The sequence below is a fragment of the Oenanthe melanoleuca genome, chromosome 2, assembly GCF_029582105.1.
Source record: "Oenanthe melanoleuca isolate GR-GAL-2019-014 chromosome 2, OMel1.0, whole genome shotgun sequence".
NCBI lineage: Eukaryota > Metazoa > Chordata > Aves > Passeriformes > Muscicapidae > Oenanthe > Oenanthe melanoleuca.
This window is the reverse complement of record NC_079335.1, coordinates 41,471,973-41,496,439: the sequence shown is the minus strand read 5'-3', so window position 1 is coordinate 41,496,439 and position 24,467 is coordinate 41,471,973. Positions and strand designations below refer to the sequence as shown.

Genomic DNA, 24,467 nt, shown 5'->3' with positions numbered 1-24,467 from the left:
AGCTGCAGAAGTACCAACTTTGTACTCACATAAACCATGAATGTGCAGAGTTGCAATGCATCTGGTTATGTCCAAAACTCTTGGACTTTGATGTCTAAATGCCATCAAAACTCCTCTTGGAGCCTGAGCCTTAGCTTTTATAGCTGAAGAGGATCTTATGTATTTGCATGCACAGAACACTTCCAATGTTTTCTTTAATTGTCATCTCCCTGAAGTTATCCAAGTGATTACCAGTCTGCTGTTTTGAAGAGTTAACCAATTATGTGAGGACTTTCAAAGGTCCTTTAAATTTGATGGTGTGCTTACACTGATTTTAGATATAAATGCTTTGCAGTTCTGTTTCCCTCACCCCTGCATACTAACAGTGCTCGGTGTTTTTACATGAGAGTTGGTGTCTAGCACCTGTGAAAAATATATTTCAGAACAAAGTTGCCAGATACAGTTGAGAATCACTTGTGAAAAATTTGTCTTAAAGAAAATGTCCCCAAACCACACGATTGAGTCTTAAACGTCAGGCTTTCTGACTCAGTCCTGCACTTACACCACACCACTAGATGATGACACTTTATTGTGAAGGTTCACCAGTTCAGGCAGTACTTCATAAACATCATCTGCTTTTTAAAGTAGATCTTGGCTTTTTATTACAGCTATTGTTTCCTCTTCTGTATCTGAAACAGGGAATTCCCCAGATTTCTCCCAAGAGCTGCTTCTTTTTTTCTTTTTTTTTCCCACCATGTAATTCTGGGTTGTATTCCCTCCCTGGAAATCTTCTGGTTTAATTTTATTTCATCAGTTACAAGCAGTCTTATGGTGATGGTTGCCATCTGCAGAAAATCTACTGAAAATGATTTCCTCTGCTTCCACCAATGTGGTTTTATGTGTTGCCTGCCAAGCTACCTTGTTTCTTTGTGCCAGGGTTGTATCCATAGAGAGGTCACGTTTGTGCACCTGGTCTTCAGACTCTTGGCCATGCTGTGTGGTAGTAGTGTAAGAGCTAGAAAACCCATGAGCATAAATCCAGTGGTGTTGCTATCATGTCAGCCCTGATTTATATGCTTTCTGGATCCTCTCCCTGCACTGCTTTTTAAATGGTTGTCAAATGAAGTAGAGGAGCTTTTCTGATCTCTACCTGTTTTTCCTGGACTGCTGTACTTGCTGTTCAGGATGTGAACAAGGTATTGCTTTAATGCTGTCCAAATTCTATTTTATCAGTATAGTATTATTTGAAACCATAGAACCAATTGTGATACTGACCTTAAGTTTTGAGATTTTGAGTATAAGAAAACTTTGCTGCTTTTGCTTCCTGTGTTTGTGCAATATGTTTCTTAATCCTTCAGATATAAAGATACTGTCATGAAAATCCTGCAAGTACTTTTATATATTTGGAACTAATTTCTAGAGAATGTATCCGTGTATAGTGGGTTGTGAAGTGATGTGGAGTTCAGTTTTAGGGCAAGGAGGAGTGGGTATGTAGGTGCATGCATCTGCTTTCAACATATGGTCATGTTTCCTTTTCTATTTAGTAAATTTATCTTGTTTTATTACAGCCTTACATAGAAGAAGTTAGTGAAGATAACTGAAGTTTCTATTCTGCAAGAAGTAGAGTGAATTAAGGAACCCCTTTATAGCCAGAATAGTTATTAGGCAGAATAAGCTAATAAATTAACATTAGGTGCATAGAAGTACACAATGAGAATCCTAAAACTGAGGTTAAAAGTATGTGACATTTCCTAAATGGAAAATGCCAGGCTTATTTAAATATAAACAAACAAATGTAAATGGATGTGTGTAGGATGTAGTGAGGTGTGTGCATATATGTTGTTTTTTTCACTCTCGTGTTGGAGAGTGTGGGTGACTTGTTAAATTCAGTTTTCAATTTCTTAAATGCTTTCTCCTCAAGAAATGGTTGTCTCATTAGGTAGTCTAAATGTAATTGTATAGTTTTGCTGTTTTACATAGGGTAGGCTTTCTGTTCCTTCAGTAAGTGCATTCCAGGGACAATACTACTTCTACTTGGCTGTAGTGATGCAATTTTAAAGGACTTTTGTTAATAGTAAAATTAAAAGAAAAAAATAAAATCTCTTATTTGATGCTACTCTTGGAAAATGACACAAATGGTTGACTTTTGATCTGGAAACTCAGTTGTTCCTTTCTTCTAAGTGATTAGTCCATAACAGAATCAGTTTTGAGTTTTGGCAGTTTGGAGGGAAAATGCATTTAACATGTCTTAGATTTCCAAGGGTAAATTTGGCTGTAGCAGATGTCAATAAACATGTCAAAAATATTTTTATCCTGAAGTCTTGGTATGTGTTAAAGTTATATTAATGGTCTGAATTGCAGTAGCTGTGGAAAACTGTAAGTCACCACTTTGAATATTGAGGGTTTAAATGATGCACTTGTAATTGTATTTTCACATTATTTTGACGTAAGAGTGTAAAACTGAGAAGGAATCTTTTCTCCAAGAATATTAAAATACTTGTCTGAATCCTGAAAATACATTCCCCTTTCTGCCTAGACTAAATAATCTTGCACAATTATATTACACAGCTGTATTTGTTCTTACTGTGAATTTTCTTAACTAAATTTTTTGCTTTATTTTAATAATATAATTAGTGTGTGGGTTGTTTTTAATGAATGATGACTGTAGAACACAATGTGATGCCTACTTTTCTCATATCTAAAAACTTGCTTTAAATTTGGCTCTCCATTTTTGAGAAGAATTACATTGATTGATTTGTGTACTTACATTCCTAGCACTGAAAGGAAAATACTGTATAAGTTGTAGTCTAAATAATTAAAACATCAATATAGATAAACTGATCAGGCTTTTGGCAAGTAGAAAGCAAGTTCTGCCATATTTTGTACCCTGAAGAATGACCCTTAGATGCATGTGAAATTTTTGAGATTTTAAAGGACAGATTCTATTTTTATTGTTATTATTATTATCATTATTATTGTTTTTATTCAAGCTATGTCTGCTGCAATGTCTCGCCCATTTTTCTGACCAAAATGAAATTACTGTTGTTGTGAGCTGGGGAATGCAGATCATCCAGGCAGCAATTTAGTTTACTCTATGCACAAGTATCTCTCTGGTGATTGGGAGTGGGAGATACAAAGTGATGCAGTGCTTTAGTTACTGTAGACCCTGATGACCACTTGTTGCTCCTGAAGTAATAGGAGTGCGTGCTGCGTTGTTCTCTAGACTAAGAAAAGAACTTATGATGAAAATAGTTGCCAGTAAGACAAGCACAAAATTGATACAATGGGTGCCAAAATTTGCACTTCTGCATTTAGGAAATAAAACTGCCAGTCACACAATTCCTAAAAATGGTGCAGCCGGAGGCCAGAACTGCCCGAGCACTTCAAACCTGCTGTCACTGTCCCTCTCCTTTCTCAGTTTGGCTTTTTTCGCTTCCCCATCCCAAATTTTCAGTGCTGAGCACAGCTCCCAGAGCTTGCTGGTGTTTGAGAGTTAACTGCTGCTTATTGAAAAGTATTTTTCTTATTTTTTTACTTTTAGTATAAACTTTACGTTTGGTTTTGTGGCCCCAAACATTTCATGAAATTGCAACTTGCATGGTATCTTTATTTGCTTCATGCTTCAAACATTGCAAGTTTTTGAACAGAATGCTAATAGGTCACTTCCAAGTTCAAGAGAAAAAGATTTGCAACACTTTTTTAAAATCCTGCTAGCTGCAGAGTTCGGTCTGAAGGATAAGTATCACATAAGCATTTTTACTTTGGGAAGAGGAAAATGAGGAGAATATGTTTAAGAGTATCTTGAAGAACAAATTTTCTCTTCTCAGATGTTGAATTAGCTTCTATGATTTTAGCATTATCTTGGCAGCTTTGGGCTTCCCTTATATTATTAAAAAAGGGGATATACACATCCCAGATGCAAATTTTGCATTCTCCACGTATAAATACACATTGACACGTGCTAACAGAATAGAACAGAAAATGACAGTTTTCCATTATTTTTCCCCTCCCCTTCTGAAGCACTGCTTTAAGAATGGAACTAAAATTTAACCATCACAACCTTTCATTCTGGTGTGAGATAGTGAAGGCATCAAGCCAAAAGCTATTGGTGACTGCTGTGGAAACCAGTCAACTATTGCTTTTTCGAGTATGTTAAAGTATGCATTAATGCACTGAGGCTCTCTTTTTCTCTTTGCCTGTAATGGAGAAGAATCACCTTAATTCTTCTTAATAATACTGCTTTATGCAAGCTTTATAATCCTTTTAAGGAAATTAATACAAATTATGGGTGTTTGCATTTCAGGGCTTCCTTTTTTTACAAGTTTTCCATGTCAGCTGCTAGTCCATTCTTAGAGAATTACAGTCCATTAAGTGTGTAAAGATTATATTTGATTACTGGGACATTTCAAGTGTATCTTTCTGATAAGTTTATCTGTGTGCTTATTTTCTACAAAAGTTTTAAATATCCGTGACTGTCTCCATGGGTCCTGCAATGTATGTTATACCCATATTATGGCAGGCACGTCACTGAATGTAATGTAACACACCTATATTACAGCACACACATTTTTAGTCTAATCTACATCTCAAAGGGGTTTTAAAGTCTGTACTTTGAAATCTTTTTATGTACTGTGAACAATCAGCACAGCTGAATGTGTCAAACTTAAGATACTATTGTAGCACATTTGACTCTCTCTTTAAAGTGTGTATTTGCAGCAACATTACAATTTTCATTTGCAATGCTGTACCCAATTGATGGTTACTTTATTTTTCTTCTGTTACCCCAAAGTTTAGGCATATAATCTGAAAGACATCTGTAAACTTCGTATTGGGCTTCATTTTCTTCTTTCTTTATACAAATAGAACTAACTTTAGCTGAGTACATTTAATGTATTTTTCAAAGCAGTTTCATTGGTTGGTGTCCTCTGGTTTACTTGGAGAAGAAATTAAATGAGTCTTCTGTTCCTTTAGCCTGCATATAGGTGCTCTCATCAATGTTAGAAATCAGTTTAGATGAAGGTGGTGCTTCTGTGTGCATGCACGTGCTGTCATCACTGACACAGTATTTCAGACGTGGTAAGACATTTCCTGCCCTGAAATGTGTGCTGTTTAAAATAGTTTTAGCAGTGCAAAACCACAAAATGATCTAGAAAAGGTATGCTGTGGAAGGACTTCTGGAGAGGAGGGAAAGGATTGGAAGAAGCTGGAAATGAAGAGGAGGCAAGAAATGAAGGGACTATTTTAGGCTTTGGGGGCAGTTCCTCAGGAGCTGTGAAGCAATAAATGGGGCAAAGGGAAGCACAGTCAAGTGAGAAGAATGTGGAGTGAGTGGGAGTAGAAGAAAATGAATGTAATGTGCTGCACTGCCCAGCAGCCTGGTGTCTCCTTAAGCTGCCAGTACTGCAGCCGTGAGTGCTGGCACTGCTGCAGCTGGAAGTGCAGAATCTCAATTTCAAGATGTTTCTGTGTGTCCCCGTGGATATTGTTAACAAAATGTTTTCCACTAAGTGCTGAGCATTATTGCAGAAATTATGCCTGTGTTGCATTTGTGTTATACAACTCTGTGCCACTTGTATTTCCATTCTCTCTCATTTTCTTTTTTTCTTTTTTTTATGATAAGTGTTTTTCTAGGGGTTTTCACAGGAAGCAGCATGTCAACCAAAGAGGAAAAATCGGTGTGAATAATTTGTTCTTTACAGAATATCTATGTGCAATCCCTCATTTAGTTGCTTTCTTTAATCTCAAAAATAACATGCTTGCAGTTATCATCTACTTTTAGAAAGAGAATACATAAATATGAAAGATTTGAAAGTCTCTGACTGTTCCCTGATCTATCTATACAGTTACATTACTGTGAGAAGCATTTTCTTTTTTAGAAGCAACTTTTTGAAAAGCTTGCAAGATGGCTATACAGTTTGTAACTGTATTGGCTAAAGATGAGAGAAGCAATTTTATAAGGAAATATTTAATTTGCTTAGACCAAATGATCTGTTTGTAGAGAAAAAACATCAAACTTTTGAGACCTATAGAAGGACTTAGTGCTAAATGCTTGTCTGCTTTCCCACAGTTATATCTGTTTGTCTTGTAAAAGATATTACCTCCCATTGCAAGTATTTGTTCTCTCTGAAAAACTAAACAGTTGCTTGAAGATGGAAATGTATTTCCTCCTTTAACAGTACCTACTGAATCCTGCAGGTGTTTCGTCTAGGCACTTTAGGATTTAGTTCATAAATAATAATTTGGCTTTTAATCATGCCCTTCAGTTGAGTCCTTGTGTTACATCCAAGCTTTAACCAGGGTGATTACCATAGCATCACCTAAACCAGAGACAATAAAACTGAGGTTTCATGGCACGGATCCACTAACTTTAATAAATGAAACTGAGTGAATAACTATAAACAAAGAATGTGAAAGTAGGTTATCAAACCATGTGATAACATCTGTTCCTTGGAAACATGAAAGTAACTATTTCTGTGTCAAGAACGAAACCCTGTTTAAGTGGTATTATGAGCTGACTGCAATTTTCCTGTGTGCCCAAACTTCAGTGTATAATGTTGAGGCTTCTGTGCGAAATGATGTAATTATCTGCATGCCCTATCAGAGTCGGGTATTTATATTTGAAAGCCTGGGTCTCTGTCATCTGGAGGATCCTTATCAAGATGAGAGCTCAAGTGCGTGGGATAATATGCAGTTGCATGAGAGGAGACCTGGTTCTGTCCCTGAATAGTTTGCAAGATGCAACACGTGAAGTGGCGTCTCCCCCTTCCCCTCTTTTTTTATAAGAAGGGAATGGAGAGCAAGGGTTACAGTAATTCTCTTGAATGTAACGTTGGCTAACAGTATGTGTAAATTGTCCAAATTGTCTTTAACAGCCACTCATTTTCCCTGAGAGAAAATGGAGATGTCCTTGTACAATGGAAAAAAACATTAGACAAAGCAGGAAAAGCACTTGTAGGCTGTCCATGTTAACATTTTTCAGCATTATTTGGTCTGTTAGAAGTTGGCTATGACTCTGATTACAGACTGATGTTGGGATCAGTGGTAGTGAGAGAATACTAGGAAATGATAGACTGAATTCTTAATGCTAAAGAAGTCAACTAAACTGCTAAAACAGTGCTTTTAAGAAGATGCAGTTGCAGTGCAAATGCTACAGATGCCAAGACTGCAGCAGGGTCTATAGTCCATGGAGTACAAATCAGTGTCTTTTAACTGGTGCTGAGTAATCTTGTTTTGTGCTAATTTTGCACTTTAGCAGCTCACTGTCCCCTACTATTCTTTCCTGTCCTTGTGCACAGCAGACAGCAGTTTTATTCAGTCTTACCTTTGGGGTCACTACTTAATTCTACATCTACAGAGTACCCTCAGAAGTAAATAGTGCTTCTTGCCTTCCAGACGGATTTTGTGTAAAAAGGCTCTTGGGCTGAGAGGAGAGCCTCACCTGTTTCGGTCGGCTGATCCATGCCTCAGAACAACCTGTTCTGGGAGAGGCAGGCTGGAACAGCTTGTGGATGTATTTCCAGAGGTATAGCCTGCCTAACCTGTTTGCCTTGTGAAAGCTGAGGTTTCTACTCAGGATTAGAAGTTACGGCTTCAATTTCATCTTCCTTACTACTTGAGCGTTCTTTACCTGGCATAAAAAGAAAAAAGTCAGTAAATACCATCTTTGCATTAGGTCTATAAAAAATCTGGTTTGTTGTAATTTTAATTAACTCTCCTCCCCAAGTTCTTCTTTCGAAGATCAGATTTTTGTGTTGATTTTTGTGTGTCTGTTCAAAATCTTATTTTAATGTTATTTTTCTGGTTTTTGTTTTCTACAGTGATTAGTGCTGCATGCAGGATGCTGCCTGCCAATGGTGTGTGTACAGGATTGTGTGTGAGAGAGCTCAAACCAAACAAAAACACACACCTTTCCCCTGACAAAAAAGAATGCACAGCCAAACATGCTGCATGCAATCATAATCGTCACCTCATTTTCCACTTCAAGGCAGTATGATCTAAACAAGATATGGGAACTGATAAATGATGATACAAGTTATTTATTTTGTTAATTATTATTTCATGTGTGATATAAACCACCATTTTGTGGGCTTGTGTACTGTGCTTCAACTTCCTCACTCTGTGAAGTGTAAAAGGGAGTTTTCCTGTCCCTCCACAGCTTTTCTTGGTTTCAAAAATGGTGCAGGAAGCCCAGCATCAGATAATTGGCTCTTGGATCTGACAGCAGCCATACCATTCCATTAATTTCTGCGGAGTTCCAGGAAAGCCCTTTCAACTCCTTCAGTGCATGAAAGCATCTCTGAAGCTGTCCCATTTGCTTTTCTTTTGATAACAGCTACTGGTATTTTCCTTTGGATTGAATCCTACTTTTGGGGTTACCTTTTAAGACAGTAGCTAGTGCAGCTGTATTTTGACAGGGTTTGCAGAATAAATGGTGTCAGACCTAGGTAAGACTTCCCCAGGAGCTCTTCAAAGGGAAGCCCAGCAATGTAAGCAGTGGTGTGTAGGGTTTGGTAGCTGGCCTGCTTCCTCCAGAGATAACCATGAATCAATTTCCTTTACGATAGGAAGCTCTGGGCTGCTGGATGCAATGAATCCTTTTTGATTAGTCATAGAAGAGAAGTCCTAACCACTTGTTTAAAGGTCTCAAAACACCATTAAAGATGAGATGAGGGTGCAGTCTGTGACCAAATTCTGCTTTGAATAATTACAGTGTTGCTGCCTACACTTCTCCTCCATATTCAAGTAGATACCACATTCTTCTTTGCTACTTGGCATAAATGATTTTGTGTGCTAATAACTACTGCATTCCAGCCCTGGGGTGGTGGCAGCTGGGAGACAGCAGAAATTCATTCCCATGTCTGTGTGAAGGGAGATGTTGCTGAAGTTTAGTGATGGCCAAGCAGGGAGGAAGAAGCTTGGTGGGGCTTGCTCTTGGAGAATCCCAGAGAAGTGCTCGAGGTGGCCATCCTGGTGCTTGAGGAGCACATGGCTCTGTTTCCTGTAATGGCAACCACAAAGTGCTAATGTGTGTGGAGCAGGACATGCCATTTCCTAGTGCACTGAACCAACACCACTGATAAATATTTAGGACAGATGAGATGGTCTGAGTGCGTGTGCTGGGGAGGAATGCTGTACTTGGCCAAACAACCAGGCGTTATCTGAGATCCATTTTAAATATGTGCTGTCTCTATAATAACACTAGGTGGTTGTTCCAGATACAAAATTTCAGTTAATCTGCTGTGTCAGTTTGGGCTTGCAAGTCCAAAAATACCTTATTAGTGATTTATGTCTTTCATTGTTGTTCCTTTTTTCTTATGATTATCTCTGCCCACGCACTGCTACCTAATCTTGTATTTTTGCGTGCTGTTCCTGTGGTTATTCCATGAGAAGGATGCTTGGTGTCACCCACAGAGCAACACATGACTAACTCTGCACTTCAACATAAAGTTTCCTGTATAAAGGAATATTTGAATTTTATCTCTCTAGAGTAAAAGTAGCTAGATTACCAAGAACCAAATTATTTCTCTAGCTACTAGGAAAGTATGCTTGGCACAGACTTCAGTACTTCACTTAAAGCTTCAGAAAACACAGAGCTTTGAAGAGAACTGCAAGCTTTAAATCCTTTGTATCTTTAATTATCTTTATAGGGCTGAATAATATCCTGTACTATCTGTGTGCACAATGCTTGAATTAATTTTGTGTTGATTAACTAAGGGAAAACTTCTTTTCTTTTACCTTTACTCTACTCCCTGTAATCCTGCAAGCCAGCTTCTGGTGTAGTTAGCTTCAAGCATTCATTAGCATAGCCTAGGCCTTTGACATACTGCACTGGTGATTTATGCTTGTGAATATTCATTGTGCTAAATCCAGTGGCTTTTCTGCTCACTCTTGTTTTTTAGAGAGTTCCATACAAGGAACAAAATCTCCTGCCAACCTATAACCAGCTGCCTGGGGTAGAAGTTGGCTATGTTTAAATCCCTTTGCATGCACAGACAGCAAAGTACCTGCAGCACAAATGCAGGGAATACTGCATAAGAGAAGAGGCAGCGGGATGGTAACCTGAGTTCACTGTGTGTGTTTGTTAATACTGGTCAGCTTCCACCCATCTGAGAGCTGTCATGAGAGGGGAGGTAGGGAATTGCAGATCAATTCTGATAAACACAAGGAATCACAAAAGGAAAAAAGATAATCCATGAAAGAACAGGCAGGGGGTAATAGAAAATGCTTCCAGAACTAGAGGTGAAGATACGTGAATGAACAAGTAGGAAAGGAGGTGCCACAAGATTAATTTTACTCTGTATATGCAGTGATCAGAGTCTGAAACTCTGAAATACTGTTTCTGAGATAACTGGGCTCTGTGGCCTTGAGAAAGCCTGGTTCCCTAAGGGTGCTCTGAGAAACCCTGTTCTGCCATTTGTGCTAGGCTGTGGTAGGATAATAGGAGGGAAGAAATTTATATTATTTAGGGAAGGAAAGGACAGATGAAATGACCTCCATCTGCAAAAAGTTATATCAGTGCCTGTCTAGAGTTTGATACCCATTTTTTGTCTCTAAGGCATACTGCAGCATGCTGAAGTATCTTAGTTCCAGCTGATGAACTTGTTCATAGTATCTGTGAACTTATATTGAGCATCTTATCTGCAAAGTATCATCATATCTACTGGGAAAGTTTATCAATATTATCTGAATATATGACAACTGAACAAATGAAAGTATTGAATGCATACAAAGGTAAGGAGGTGTGGATACTGATGTTTTCCTGTGGAAATCACTGAGTGATGTATCTTGGGAGGAGAGACAAGGGAGATGAGAAACCCGCAAAACTTCTTATCACCTTGCCTCTTATTAGCAATCACTGTCTGAGATCCTCTTAAAAAAATACAGATTTTTTTATTTATTTTAATAGGATTGATCTGTTAGCCTTCTTTTTGTACAAAAAACTTTGTAAGGTTCCACTTTCCATGCTGAAGCTGGAAACTTCAGATGGAATGTAACAATTCTTGTGTTAGCTTACTGCTATTTTATTGATAAGAAATACCAAGTGTTTATTAAACTCACCAAATACAGATATTGCTTGCTTCCATCACTATTGAAGTGAAAATGTAATTTTTTTTCAGACCTTTTAGAAGCAAGCACTGTCTAGATTGCCAAGGTACTGCCAGAGAATGTTCAAGGTGAACGAGAGATGTTCCAGGTGAAGCAAGAGGTAGCTGAAGCAAATCTCTTGGGGATGAAGGAGGGAGTACTTGGTCACAGAAGTAACAGCAGGGTAACTTCTGTGCTGCATGTGTGCAAAATCTATGGGCTTATGGAATGCCATCTTCATTACACTCAAGTCAAGAGTTATGTCTTTGAACAATTTGGGCTAATGTTTTACAAAATCTGTGGTTGGTTTTTTGGTATTTTTTGATTCTTAGTGAGTGCAAATTGACATGGGTAAACATACATTCTTTAGCAATCTTAGCTGCTTAGTTGGGAGAGTATTTGCTGTTTCTCATTTTGGTTTCTATTTTTACATGTGTACCATCCTCTATATTTACTAGTGCCTGTGAGTGCTGTCAAAAATACATCATTAATAAATTAATTTTAAGAGTGCTTTCTTTTTTGATGTGTTTTGATTAAAAATGCTTAACCTTAAAGTGTTGGGTCCTGGATGCTCAAATACAGTACTTCTTTGCTTTCCTGCAGTAAAACACTGGCAGAAAAAATGGCAATAGTCTGTGCATTTGTACTTGCCATTTTTCCTTAAAAGAAAGAGCCATGAAAGGGGAGCATTTATAGCTTTTCAGATGCCACCAGTCGCAGAGAAAATAGATTTATTTTAATTATGTTTATTGTTTTAGCAATAGATTGAGGTCAACCCCTGAATGTTTTTCAGTCAGCCCCTGGATCTGGACAAGTGGCTAGCATGATATAAAAGAGGATGTTGTGGAATGGCCATCACTGGAAATATAAGTATATCTTAGGGAACAATTTCTTCAGTATTTTTCAGTGATTGCTTTAAAGTGAATCAAATACATTTTTTTTTTTTTGCTAGCTTTTTCCCAACATATTGTTGGTAGGCTTGCCAGCTCACTTACTGGATACTTGAAAAATCATGTTTGTTGTGTGTTTTGGAAATATTTTTTCTCTTTAGGCTAGAATTCTGATGATGGCTACAGTTAAAAAATGTACAGAATTGGAAGGCTAAGTATTAATTCTTCGTTTTTCTTCTCCATTTTTAGAGTTTCCTCTTTTAAGAAAAATTTCCAACTACCCAATTAAAAAAACATCAACAACAAAAACCTACTAACAAGCAAACAAAACAAAAACCCCAAAGTACGGTTTCCTTGGGGAAGTTCTGTCTAAACAAGTATACAGTAATAAATATTAGCAGGAATAATTTATTAGACAGTCTTTAGTTAGGAAAGCTTCTTAACTCTTAAACAGTCAGTGGGATTAAAACATGCTTAATTTGAAGCACTTTCCCAGGGCTTTTCTTACTTGCATTTAACTTGCACAGAGAACTTCAGGTTTGCATCCTTTTTTTAGGTGCAGTGGATATCATAGCAATTTGAGAAAAATTAATGCATTCCTAAAGCAAGAGAGTGCATTGGAATGGTGTTTTAAGAATGAAGTGCTTGCTTACTGCCTTCAGAGTCTTTGAAATCTTTTATTTCTGGCTCATTTCCAATATGGAAGGAGTTTGTTTTCAGAGAAATATTGTTGCCAAGGGACAGATGTTGACTGTGTTGTGTTTAAAGCAGACTGATATTAATTACATTCTTTTAGCTGTTCTACTTCTCTGGATAACTTTAAAAGGTCCTTCCAATTTCCAGAATACTTAGGTAAGCTCTCGGAACATGAGCACAGTGTCTCGGCATTTACGTGAAAAATGTATTGGAGGACTGGCAAGAGCTGAACTTATTTTTGTGCACAGTTGAGAAACACTGTTTTCAGATGATTACACTAATTAATAACATGGAACAGCTTTAGTAAATTTAATAAATGGTGTGATTTCCCTCCCTTTCCTCTTTTGTCTTTCAAGGCTTTATCTGAGCAGTTGTCAAACAACCTGTGTGGAGCACTACTTACTGCATTTGACCAGAATAATGGGCTAATTTTTTTCAGGACCTGTTTTGTGATTGAGACAGCATTATGTGGAGCAACATCAGCCTTTGGGGTTTTCCAGTTTCCCACTGATAATGCACAGTTAATGTTTTGCAATTGGGGTTTTGGATCAGTCTGAGTTACTTAACTTGCCTCTTGTACAGTTTTATGCCAGCTTACTTCAGCTGGCCTAGTGCTGGTGGTCCCAGTGACAGGATTGCCACTGCTCACCCCACCAGAACTTGCAGATAGTGTTGGTTTGGTTGTTTTGGATTTTTTTCAGCTGAGCCCAGCTCATGTTTCTTAGTCCTCTGCCTATTTCAGTGGTTTAGATCATTTTGTTCTGTTCTTGGTAAAATGTCACTTTCCAAGTATTTTTGCTTAATACTCAGTACTTGAAGAAACAGTGGGTCAAGAGAACATAATGCATGTAACAGCTGTGCAGAGCTCACCTTAGGGACCCAACCCAGCAGCCTTAACCTGCTTCTGCAGGAGCCATAGAGGAGAGTAAAATAAGCTCAGCCAAAGCAGGTGAATTTTCCTTCTCAGCTTTCCATGTCTCTGCAGAATTTTTTCTGCCTTCTCATCCTCTTGTCTCATCCCTCCCTCATCCACTGGAATAAGTTCAGTGTGTCCTGAGAGTTTCTGGAAGAAGAGCTCCAGCAAGGTTCTGTGGGGCTGAACTCCAGCCGTGCTGGCTCCCAGCCCTGACTGCTGACCAGTGATCCATCCTCCTTGGAGCTACCTGGAGACAGCCCAACAGCTTATGCTCAACTTTTGAAACCTTCCTGGGAAGCTGTAGGCCTGCTGGACATGGATGAAGGCCTGCTTTAGTGTTCAAAATTGTCTTTTAACAAAAGGTTACATACTTGTTGCCAGCTACAAGCTGTCGATAGAGGCATGTGTTTCTTCCTTTCATTCAGACTATGGAAGCTGACCTTCCTGTTTGCTTGAATCCCAATAGAAAACTCTCTTTCAGCTGCCAGTCATGATCCCTGTCACTCTGCTTTCCTCAAAACTTGCTTTAGATAAAAGCATTAGCTTAATTTTCCAGACCTAGTTATTTAAAAAACCTAAATGTTATTCATCTCAGTTGTCCCTCAAGACATGATCCTTATATTCAGGGGTTGATGTTGACTGACAAAAGATTAAATGTGCATTTATGGTGAAGTTGTCCAAGTTATGTTAATAAATTGGCATTCCATTTGTGGAATACTGGGTAACATAAAACTGCCTACATAAAGCTATGCTATCTCATTAGCGTTCTGTTCAAATAGCTTTTTATCTTTATTGTGTAGGCAATTTCCACAGAAATATCCGAGTACTCATCCGACAGTGACAGCGTGGGCGGAGGCGAGGCGACCCTGGCTCCCACCACTCCAGGCTGCAGGAGGGGATTGCAGCCAGGGTCAGGAGGGGACACGGGGGGTGTCACAGCACGAGCGGCCAGCGAGTGGCTGAGGTCAGCCCAGGCCCTTCTGCGCACCCCGGGCAAGCAGCCGGGACGGGCCCCCAGAGCCCCCGCCGAGTCTGCCAAGAAGAGGAAGCTGCTGAGGTAAATGAGCTGTCTGCCTTAAGGGGTGCTTTGTGGTCGTTTTTTATTCTTAAATTATAAGAGTATAATTTGTATAGTAGAATAATATATTATATTTATATATTGTAATTGTACTTGGCAAAGCGTTGGAGTGTGTTTCAAAGGTAAATATTTTAGAGATGCCAATTCGAAAAACTTAAAGAATGTAATTTATCTCTAAACAAGCAAAAAAGGCAAGAAAACTGAATTTAAAATCTCTGGTGAAAGCTCTCAATCTTGAATTCCACTTCATTTCTAATTTTCATTGCATTTCTAATAGATGTGTGATTGGACATACTTCTCTTCTAGCTTCTAATAATTTCATTGCTTTGTGCCTCTCAAGAAAGTCTGCAAAAAGACTGTACCTCAGGTTTTAGGTTTTTGGGGTTTTTTTGGTACTCTCCAAATTTGTCAGGGCAAAATTGTCCAAAATACTGTAGGAAAGGAGTGGATGAGCATTAGTTCTGAAGAGTGTAGAACAGACCATTATGTAGGCAGTGGAAGGATGTATTCCTAAAGTGAAATTTAAATGTCTGTGACTAAGTTAAATACATTAGGAAAATATGTAACTGCTGAAAGAAAGTAGCCTGAGATGGAGCCCGATGTTCTAGCTAATTACAGTGCAGAAATGGTCACTTCCTATATTAAATAAATGAAAGCTATGTTAACTTAAATGGTATATGTGAAGATATGCCTCAAGCTGTGAAGACCACAATTACAAATGGTGCTGCTATACATCCCTGTATTGTTTTAGCAATGTACTTCTCTTACTTTTACAGCTGCATCTATGTACAGTAATCAATCAAGTACTTTAAAAGTAAATCTTGTATTAATAAGCATACCTTATTTTTCTCTGAAATATTCTTGGCTATTTCAAAATGCTGTCTGAGGAAACAAGTTTGGAAATCCTAATTACTGAGGATCTCTGTACATAAAAGTGCTTTGCTTGTACAATCAAGCTTTATTTCTTGTTACTTTAGAAAACATGCATACACAGCTGTACTAGATCAGACCAAAGCTGTAACCCCCAAAAATGTCTTTTAGAGGCCAAAAGCAAGTATGTGTGAATGTAATAAAAACAGGACAAGTGTACAGTCGTATTTTGCCCAGGTGTTCTTCCAGCTTTGAGCAGTTCCCAAGCTGTTTGTTACCATTAGTGGATTTGACTTTTTCTAAATTCCAGCTTCATTTGATGACCTTTACTATCAACAGTCTAAAGGCAAAAAATGTTTTACAGCGAAGATACTCTGACACAAGTGTATAAGAGAATAGATTGCTTTAAAAACAAATGAAATAACAAGACCAAACCCTACACAATTATATAGAATGTAATCTATCTGGAGTGGCCAGAGGAACAGAGGTGACAGGGTTTTTTACCTTCCATCCTGTGGTTCCACTTTGGGTTCCTTTGGGAACAGGGAAGCAGGCAGGAAATTCCTTAGTTATGAGTATTGTTTATCTAGTTATTTTGCTCATCCAGGTAATTGTCATCTTTTCACTCTTCCTGTTCAGGGCATTAATTCTGTGTGTCTCTCCCATCCTTCCTTTTACTGCTGACAGGGAACATTTTCATAGGTGTGATAACAGTGGATATAAGTTTGCATCCTCAGTAGGAAAGCTCAGTTTTTCAGTGCTGTGGATTGAGGGCCAGTTTGGGGAAGGGTTTGTCAGCTTCTTGAGGGATCAATTGGTTAAACAGCTAAAGGCTACAAAGCAGATGTGGGCTTGTCATTCCTCCTTCCTTCCTACCTCTGCTGCAGACTGAGGCCACAGCAGAAAAGGCAGTGAGCAGAGGAATCATCCTGGAGCTGGATGTGGCCCATGAGCTCCTGCTCAGATGGACCATTTGGAACTGCTCAGCAGGTGGGACAGAGCCACGAGTCTCTGCTTGGCTGGGCTCTCCTTCTCCAGGCCAGTGCCTAGGGAAGCATGGGCTGAGCAGAGATGGTGCAGGTGGCAGAGCTGCCATCTTCCTATGTGGATTCCTGTGCAGTAGGTTCAACTTCAAATCCAGACCATACTGTATATGCTTATTTCGTGGAGGAGTCCTGATGTAGGTATAGTAGGTCTCCTCCCATTTTGTTTCTCCTTTAAAGAAAATAGAAAATACTTCTATTTTTATGTCTCTTTGCTTTTTGACATGCATAAATCTATCTTCAAAAGTAAAGATAATATTTTCAACAAACTTTAGCCTATATTTTCTGTAGACATCTTACGGTATGCTTCTGTTACATCAATGGATACATTTTTCTGTGCAACTTCAAAGAAACCCCCCTTAAAATATCCCTCCTAAACCCTCAAATCCCAAGCAAATTCAAACCAAGCAAAGAAAAGAGCCATAACAATCTCTGGAGAAATTCAGATAAATTCCTTTCTACTGTCCTCTCTTCCTGGAAACCTCCAGGTGCTAAAATGGAAATGAGTAGTTGCCTGGATGGGATGAAAGTGTATTGTTTGTTTGACCCTATTACGGAGGCAATTGTCATACACTAAAAACATTGAGATGCAAGCAAAGCAATAGAAATCTTCAGAAGTTAGCTAATTATGGATGTTTAAAATAAATTTTTGTGATCCTAGCATTGGAAATTTTTCTGTCAATTCAACACCTTTGAATGTAAATAAAATGAGAAGCCCATCTATGTCCCCAAATCAACATGCACAATATACAGTGCTGCTGCTGCTGAGCCAGATTTGAGGGGGCATATTGCAATTCTTCTCTGTTAGGGGTTAAGTGTTTTTTTGGAAAACAATTGGTGTCTGAAGACAAGAGTGATGTGGCTGAAGCAGTTTCTCCCCCACCACCACATCTACTGCCAAATTCTCAAATGTTTTCTTGTGTCCCCTGTAACGTTGGTTTTGTTTTCAAAAGTGTCCTGAGTAAAGATTATTCTTCTTTCTACCATGGTCCCTAGGGGATAGCAGGTGGAGTGTGTGGTGGGGTCTGTCCTTCAGGGGTGTTGGTGGTTCTGAAGAGCTGTTCTGTAGGAGATGCCAGTTTGTCACACTGGAAGCAAAGTGGATCATCTCTGACTCACAGCCATCAGTGCCACTGCTGGGGACATCCTCCCCTTAAATATTAATATTCTATGGTTGTGTAGCTGCCCTCCTCTATTTAAATGAGACTGTTGATGGATGCAGTGGGAATATATAGTTTTCCCAGGTGCACTGCCAGATCCATGGCCTTGTAATGCACGTGTGAGGTACTGAGTGTGTTGAGAATTGGGTGCTACCAGTGATACCTGGTGCTGAGATGAACTGCTGTGGTGATCAGGTCAGGTGTGGGGTTTACATAATCCTGCCCTTTTATTCCATCCCAAAGCTTCAGTTTCTCAGCTTGAGTCATCACTGAATGAGAAAATTATGCAAATGATTTGCAAACCTGAGAGGAGAGAGTTTATATTGCAAAGAACAGTTTTCAATAAACCTCTTCTTGTTACATTTGAAATTCTTGTTAATGCTGTGGGGTGGAATATTTACACTGTATTAGTTCCAATTCTTTCAAAGTTTCTGTGTGAAAAAAGGAAGAAATGGAGAGTATTGCAAGTTTTAATATTCGTTACATAGATTAAAAAAAAATAACTGGGTTAAGTCAGAATTTGTAGAGAAGAAAACTCAAAATGCATGTACTCAGCTTCTCTTGTCTGCAAGAAAACCTTTCTAAAAGATTTTCTGAATTGTTTACTTTTTCCCTTAAGATTTTATTTCCATCAGAAAAGTCTGAGGTTCATTGTAGGAAATAAATATCCTAAGTTATAAAATGTTAACTCTGTGTCTAAATCTGTCACGTTGCAAGAGCTTATAGTTGTGAAGAATAAGCTTAGTTTTTTGTTTGGTATTTTTAATACTTGAGTGGCTGTTTATAGTTCCAGAGAAACAGGATTTCCTAAGATTTTATTTTAAATTATCTTATATCTACTTGTATGCAGACCACATACAAATCTGATCAACTAAAATTAACTTGTGTTATCAAAAGAGGAGAAAATTACAGAATGTCCTGGTACTATGTGCAGTAAAATGAAACCCAGTTGTCACATGAGGCCAACTGAGATCCTGAAAATAAAGGAAATTGCCAAGGGAAGAGGGAGCAGGCACAAATGAAGCAGACTTTTACTCTAAAATTGAGACTGTTCTTTCTTACATGCATCCATGAGTGGCATGAGGGTGTAACCACAGACTAGCCCTTTAGATGGTCATGTTCTTATGCTAATTTTAACTATTTCTGTAGCTATTTAACTTTTCTTTGCTAGTGAATTTCTTGTTGGTTAAGGAAAATATAAATGAAGATCATCATGGCTGCAGTACAGATGTACCACTTGTCATCACTGGCAGAGTATACAGTAAAATTATTTTGCACTTGGAGAACATTAAAATGCATTTTCTATTTTAGAAAGTGTGGATGGTTTCACTGGGCCAAATGTTTGGTGCTAATGGGGAAAAAAGCTCCACATTTGTCATTGGTCAGAGCCAGCACAGCTTCAGAGGTGCTGCTTGTAAACTCTTCTGTGACAGGGTATCCCACCAGGTTGGTCTAGGAAAGCCAATAGATGGGAGATCTTTTTTGAACTTCAAAAGCAAAACTAGTGCTACTGTCTCTCACAGCACCTTCCAGACCAAATGTCCAGCACACAGCTGGATAACCATGCTGAGTGATGGGTGAGCAACTGGCTCAGAGGTTGGGCACAAAGAGTCACAGTGAATGGGGTGACATCAGGCTGGGGTCCAGGCACTAGTGGGGTTCAGCAGGGCTCCATCCTCTGCCCTGTGCTCCTCAACACCTTCACTAACCACTGGGATTTGGGACTCAAAGGATACTAAGTTTGCCAAAGACAGTAAACTGGGAGAAGCTTTGACTCCCTCCAGAGCAGAGAGACCTCGACAAATCAGAGGTCTGGGAAATCACCAACTGCATGAAGGTTAACAAGGGCAAGTGCCAGATTCTGTACCTGGGACAGGACAATCCTGATTGTGTGTACAGACTGGGGAATGAGATGCTGGAAAGCAGGGAAGCAGAAAGGGACCTGGGGATCCTGGGCACTGGCAATTTGAACATGAGTCAGCAGTGTCTTTTTTGTTTCTTTAGCAAGTGCCCCATGGACTGGAAGGGGACAGCTGAGTGTTAGTTACTTCACCAGTTAATGTGAAAGTAGGAGAGAAGATTTCTCCTTGCTTTGAAATTAGAGAAGGTGGAAATTGCCCAGTCTTGAGATGAGGATATATATTTGTTTTGAATTATATGTAGTCCTGTGTATACTGTGTACAGTAGAGTGTTGACTTCAATTTGAAGTCTGTAAAGAAGTAAACTTGGATGAATAGGGGGTTATTTTTGTTAAGTGCCCTGCCCTGCTGAATAAAAACCTTAATAAATAAACATGAAGAGATCTCCAACACTTCAGAAAGATTGAAAAATACTTTTCAAAACACAGCAGATTCACTAATGCTCTTTTTTTTTGTTGCTTTCTATTAGCCTCATTGGAGTTGGGAGATAAGAACCAGCCTGGAAGTCACAGATCAGGCTCAATAATACTTTTTGGTGATAGGTGTCACAAAACTCTTCAGTCTTGCTGTTAAAGTTTGTGGGAAGGGCAACTACCAGAACCTGAGCTGTTGTACAGGATGCTGAGCTTTCTTATGGTCATCAAAGCTGTCTTTCATGTGGATGTTGTTGGACATGGACAGTAAAGGCAATGTGTTATTTTTAAATACAGTATTTCAACAAGCTCAGATTTAGTATGGCAATAGGACATAAATTGCTGCTTTTAAATCTGTCTGCCTTCAGGGAATTAAAGGAACAAAGTAGTTATACTGGAAGTTTTGTGATTAAAAATAAAAAGGTTGTGGGCAGTAGAGATTGTATCTGAGCAGCTTGACTTTGCCAAACAGCCTTTGCATTAGCAATTTGCCAAATGTCTTCAATTTGCTCATATTGAAACATTTTAGGGGCAAGTTTGAAGTGCTGGTCAGGAAAGTATGCACCCTAAACTAGTTTTTATTATTTCAATAAAATAGTTTGTCAATTCCCTTGATTACAGAATTGATACATTAGTAATCAAAATATATTTGCCAATTTTATACACGTACCCCCCAGATGTTGGCTTTACCTCTTACTGCACAGCCAGGAGTGACTCTGTGTAGTTCACAGTATCTCACAGTACATGCACAAGTGCTTTACAGCGTGGACACCTGTACTGTTTTGGAAGGAATGAGTAGTTTTCAAATGCTGTTGTCAGCAAATCTGTTAGCTTGTGTAACAGAAATCACCTTTTCCTTTGTTTTATGTGTTTGACCTAAAAAAGGTGTTGATTCTCCTGGGTTGCAGTGGTGTTTAAATTCCTTTGTTTCTACCTTTTTAAAAGAAACAAACCATAAAGTACCAACTGTTGCTCTGGCCATACAAATTCATTTTGTTCATGGCATGTCCTTGAACTGTGTTTTCTAAATTCACGAGCTATGAAACAGTATAAAAACATTTCCAATGACCAGCTGCGAACCTCTCATAAGTGCGTTCTTAGTTATATTTTATGTTCTGCAACCAAGCAGATGCAAATTGCTTTATGATGTTTTCTGTTTAAACTATTTTTAACCACATTTGGAATGTGAATGGAAGGATGATGATTAATAAATATTGGTGTGCTTAGCACAGAGGGCTACTAAGGAAAGTCAGAGTTTTACTTTTTTTTTTACTTTGGGATAACTGGTGTCCTAACACAGATATGCTCAGCAAATTAGCGATGAAATTAGTAATGAAATTGTGAGCATCAGTGGGACCCTCCTGGTAGTCATATCAGGCCTGAAACAGGAATCACATCTTGCTATTGTGTGCAGTAGCCACGGAATCAGAAACTTGCTTTCTTTCCTTCATGCTACAGGGAGTTCCTGCTCTAAGTGTAACAGCAGTGGCTTGCAGAAGAGTAGGAACAAATTGACTGGTCACAACCATAGCCCTATTCAGGAAAAAAGGGGGAAATTAGGCTGTAAGCCAATAATAGCTGTTCTCTTCTGCAGGTGCTTTAAGGCTTTCTTGCATTGTTTGAACAAATAAAATACATTTCTCTGACTGGCATCAGTGGAGGGAATGATGTAGGAGAACACTCGTGTTGAACAGTTTTCTTTCAGGTTTTTGAGTTCCAACTATAGTGTATTGCTGCAGTCTCACCAGAGAGTTCAGATGCAGACTCATGCATCAAGACTTTTAAACAAGCAGTCTGAAACTGCTTTTTACTGCTGCATTTTTAAGCCTAGCTGAGTTGGCATCATGCAGTTCCAGCATGGCTCACGTAGGCCATCCAGGCAAGCTGAATTGCAGCTGCATCTGAGAATGGTTCCCTGGTAAGATGAGAAACTGAGTGGACAGTGTGTTGGAGTCTGTAGAACTGTTTGCCCACGAGTGTAGTGGTGTGGTAGTGCTTCAGTGCTCAGTTTTGGGGGGAAATGTGGATGAACACAGTGTTATCAGCAGAGCTGGTTATCAGGTTTTGTGCTTGACTGTGCTGCTCTTGGAACCAAAGCTTCCATTGCACTTCTGTATTAGTTGTCTCTCCGTCTTGAAGTCCTGGTTGAAACCAGGACTAAATGAGCTTGTTAAGCTTGCCTGGAACTTCACTGGAGCCCAGTATTTCCTAAACATTTTTGTTTGTTTTCCTCCCTAATATAGCAGGGTTCATAGGTTGTTAAGTGTAGGTTCATAGCTTTTTAAGTCTGTGTTCTTTATTTTGAGGCTTTGGGGATTTTCTTCTTCCTCTGAGTCTCTTTCCTCTCTACCTGACACCAGCCATAGAGATGTACCAATGTAAACTGCAAAACTTCTGTAGGTCATTTTGGCTTAAATGGGGCTCTTGTCACAGAATTCATCTGCTGCTTAGATGTTTAGCCATTCCATCTGATAATTCTTGTGATAATTATAATTTTGCAAAGGATATAGCTGTTCATTAAAAATTCAGCTGACACTGCTACCTACTTTTTATATAATGTGTTGACTTGTCTGTAGATTAAATTGCTTAATAACTAGTAACTGAAGAGAGAGATTTTTTTTTTTTTGCAACTCACCTGAAGTCCTGCTTAGCTTTTTTAGCTCCTTCTCAGTTTCCACAGGTGTGTGTCTTCCCAGTTTCACGTTTATGATGTGAGCTTTACCAAGCTATTTGTCTCTTTTAACTAAGTAAAAAAATTTTCTTCTTGTGCACAAATAGTCATAAGGTGGTTGTATGCTCTCTCTGTTGATTCCTAAACCAGTTTAACTCAAGGACATATTTCACCTTAGTAGAAATCTTCATTAATATATTTGGTAGTACTTGTGGAGAAACTTTTCCATGCAACAAAAGAATGAAGGAGATCTTTATGCAAATAACTTCTTTGAAGCCAAAGAAAAAATGCTCAAACACTCCCACAGTAGTCCAAAGCTCTTTGTAGTAGCCCAAAGACAGCTTCCAACACATACATCTTCTTGTTCATAAAAGTGAGAAATTATGTCTTCTGGCTTTGAATCCAAGAGTAGGAATTGCTTTAGTGTTACCTTAAGTGTATTTGTGCTAGATGCCACTCCTCTGCTCCTCACCTTGGGAATGCTAAATTAATTTCATCTTGGAGACTGTTCAGACCACTGAAACTGCACACTTGACCCAGCTTGTGAAATGAATCATAGGGTCAAGTATGGGTAAAAGAATATTTTTGTGATCACTCCTTGCCAACAGACAAACAAATCTGTGAGGGAAAAGAAAACCCAACCTGTTATAACTAGTGGTTACACTGGTTTGTTTTGAATTTTCAACTGTCTAATAGGATCTGTTCATAAGTGCAAGGGAAAGTTAGGAACCTTTTTTTACACTCCTTGTACTGGAAGCATGAAGGTTTTGGACACCCAGATAGTGAAAATGTTTTGTTGCATGTAATTCTGCAAGTGTTACACTCTAGGTATATGTTTTGTTGGGAGTTACTCAGTTGAAAAACTCAAAATTCAGAGAGCTAATCTACAAAACGTAATTTTACAGTATGATTCTGTCTCTAAGGGTCAAAACATACATGCCTAGACATACATATACATCTGTCCTGTGGCCTGTCACTTGGTAAAACCAAAGACAGATTCCTGGCAAAGCTGAGCATTGCTTTATTCTCTGCAGGGGCGGGCTAGCTGAGAGGTTATGTCGGCTCCAGAACAGAGAGAGATCTGCCATTAGCTTTTGGAGGCATCAGTGTACTTCAGATGATAAAATCCCCTCAGGTAAGAAGCATTGCACAATACCACTGGGAAAGTATTGTACCTACATGTATGTATCTATGTCCTGTATAGGGGTGAAAGTGAAGTTTATATTATTTGCTGGTCTTTCCTGACTTGGGTTTATCTTGATTGTCTTCTGAGCTAATAATTGCATTTCTGGTAAATATGAAGATTTCTAACAACTCAGTCATCATTTGAATGCATAAGGTAAAGGCTGTATTTTAAGTGATTTCCATCTAAGTTCTTCACAGCTCCTTGATTTCCAGCATCACATGGAAGAAAATAGTGTTTTCAGCAGGTCGTAGGACAATTCAAGTTTTAATTTATGGTTGTTCGGATCTTTTGTTTTTGTTTTTTTTTTCTTTCCTTATAATCAGCCTTTCCTCTTGTTCTTTTTGCTTTGTGATCACTTTTTGCCAGCAAACAAATATGGATGAAAATTCATGGATAAGTGCTGAAATTGTGAATGGCACCAAGTGTGAACAAATAGAGCACAACTATGAAATGGGTGTGAAGCATAACATCATTTAAAAAGAAACAGTGGGGTTCATGCAAACTAGTTACTGGTGACTGATAATACCACCTTTCAGTAGTGTTTCTTGAGAGATAATGGAG

At 38.7% G+C, this 24,467-nt stretch overlaps 1 protein-coding gene across 1 annotated transcript in view; it reads left to right on the top strand.

Moving 5' to 3' along the window:
- Window positions 1-12,821: 12,821 nt before the first annotated feature.
- The window catches only part of LOC130248775 (DNA repair-scaffolding protein-like), a 77,569-nt gene continuing 65,923 nt past the window's right edge, over window positions 12,822-24,467 (top strand). Inside the window, exons 1-3 of the mRNA XM_056482783.1 lie at window positions 12,822-12,869; window positions 14,367-14,623; window positions 23,755-23,855. Coding sequence (XP_056338758.1) covers window positions 12,822-12,869; window positions 14,367-14,623; window positions 23,755-23,855 — 406 coding nt within the window. The remainder of the gene's footprint in view (window positions 12,870-14,366; window positions 14,624-23,754; window positions 23,856-24,467) is intronic.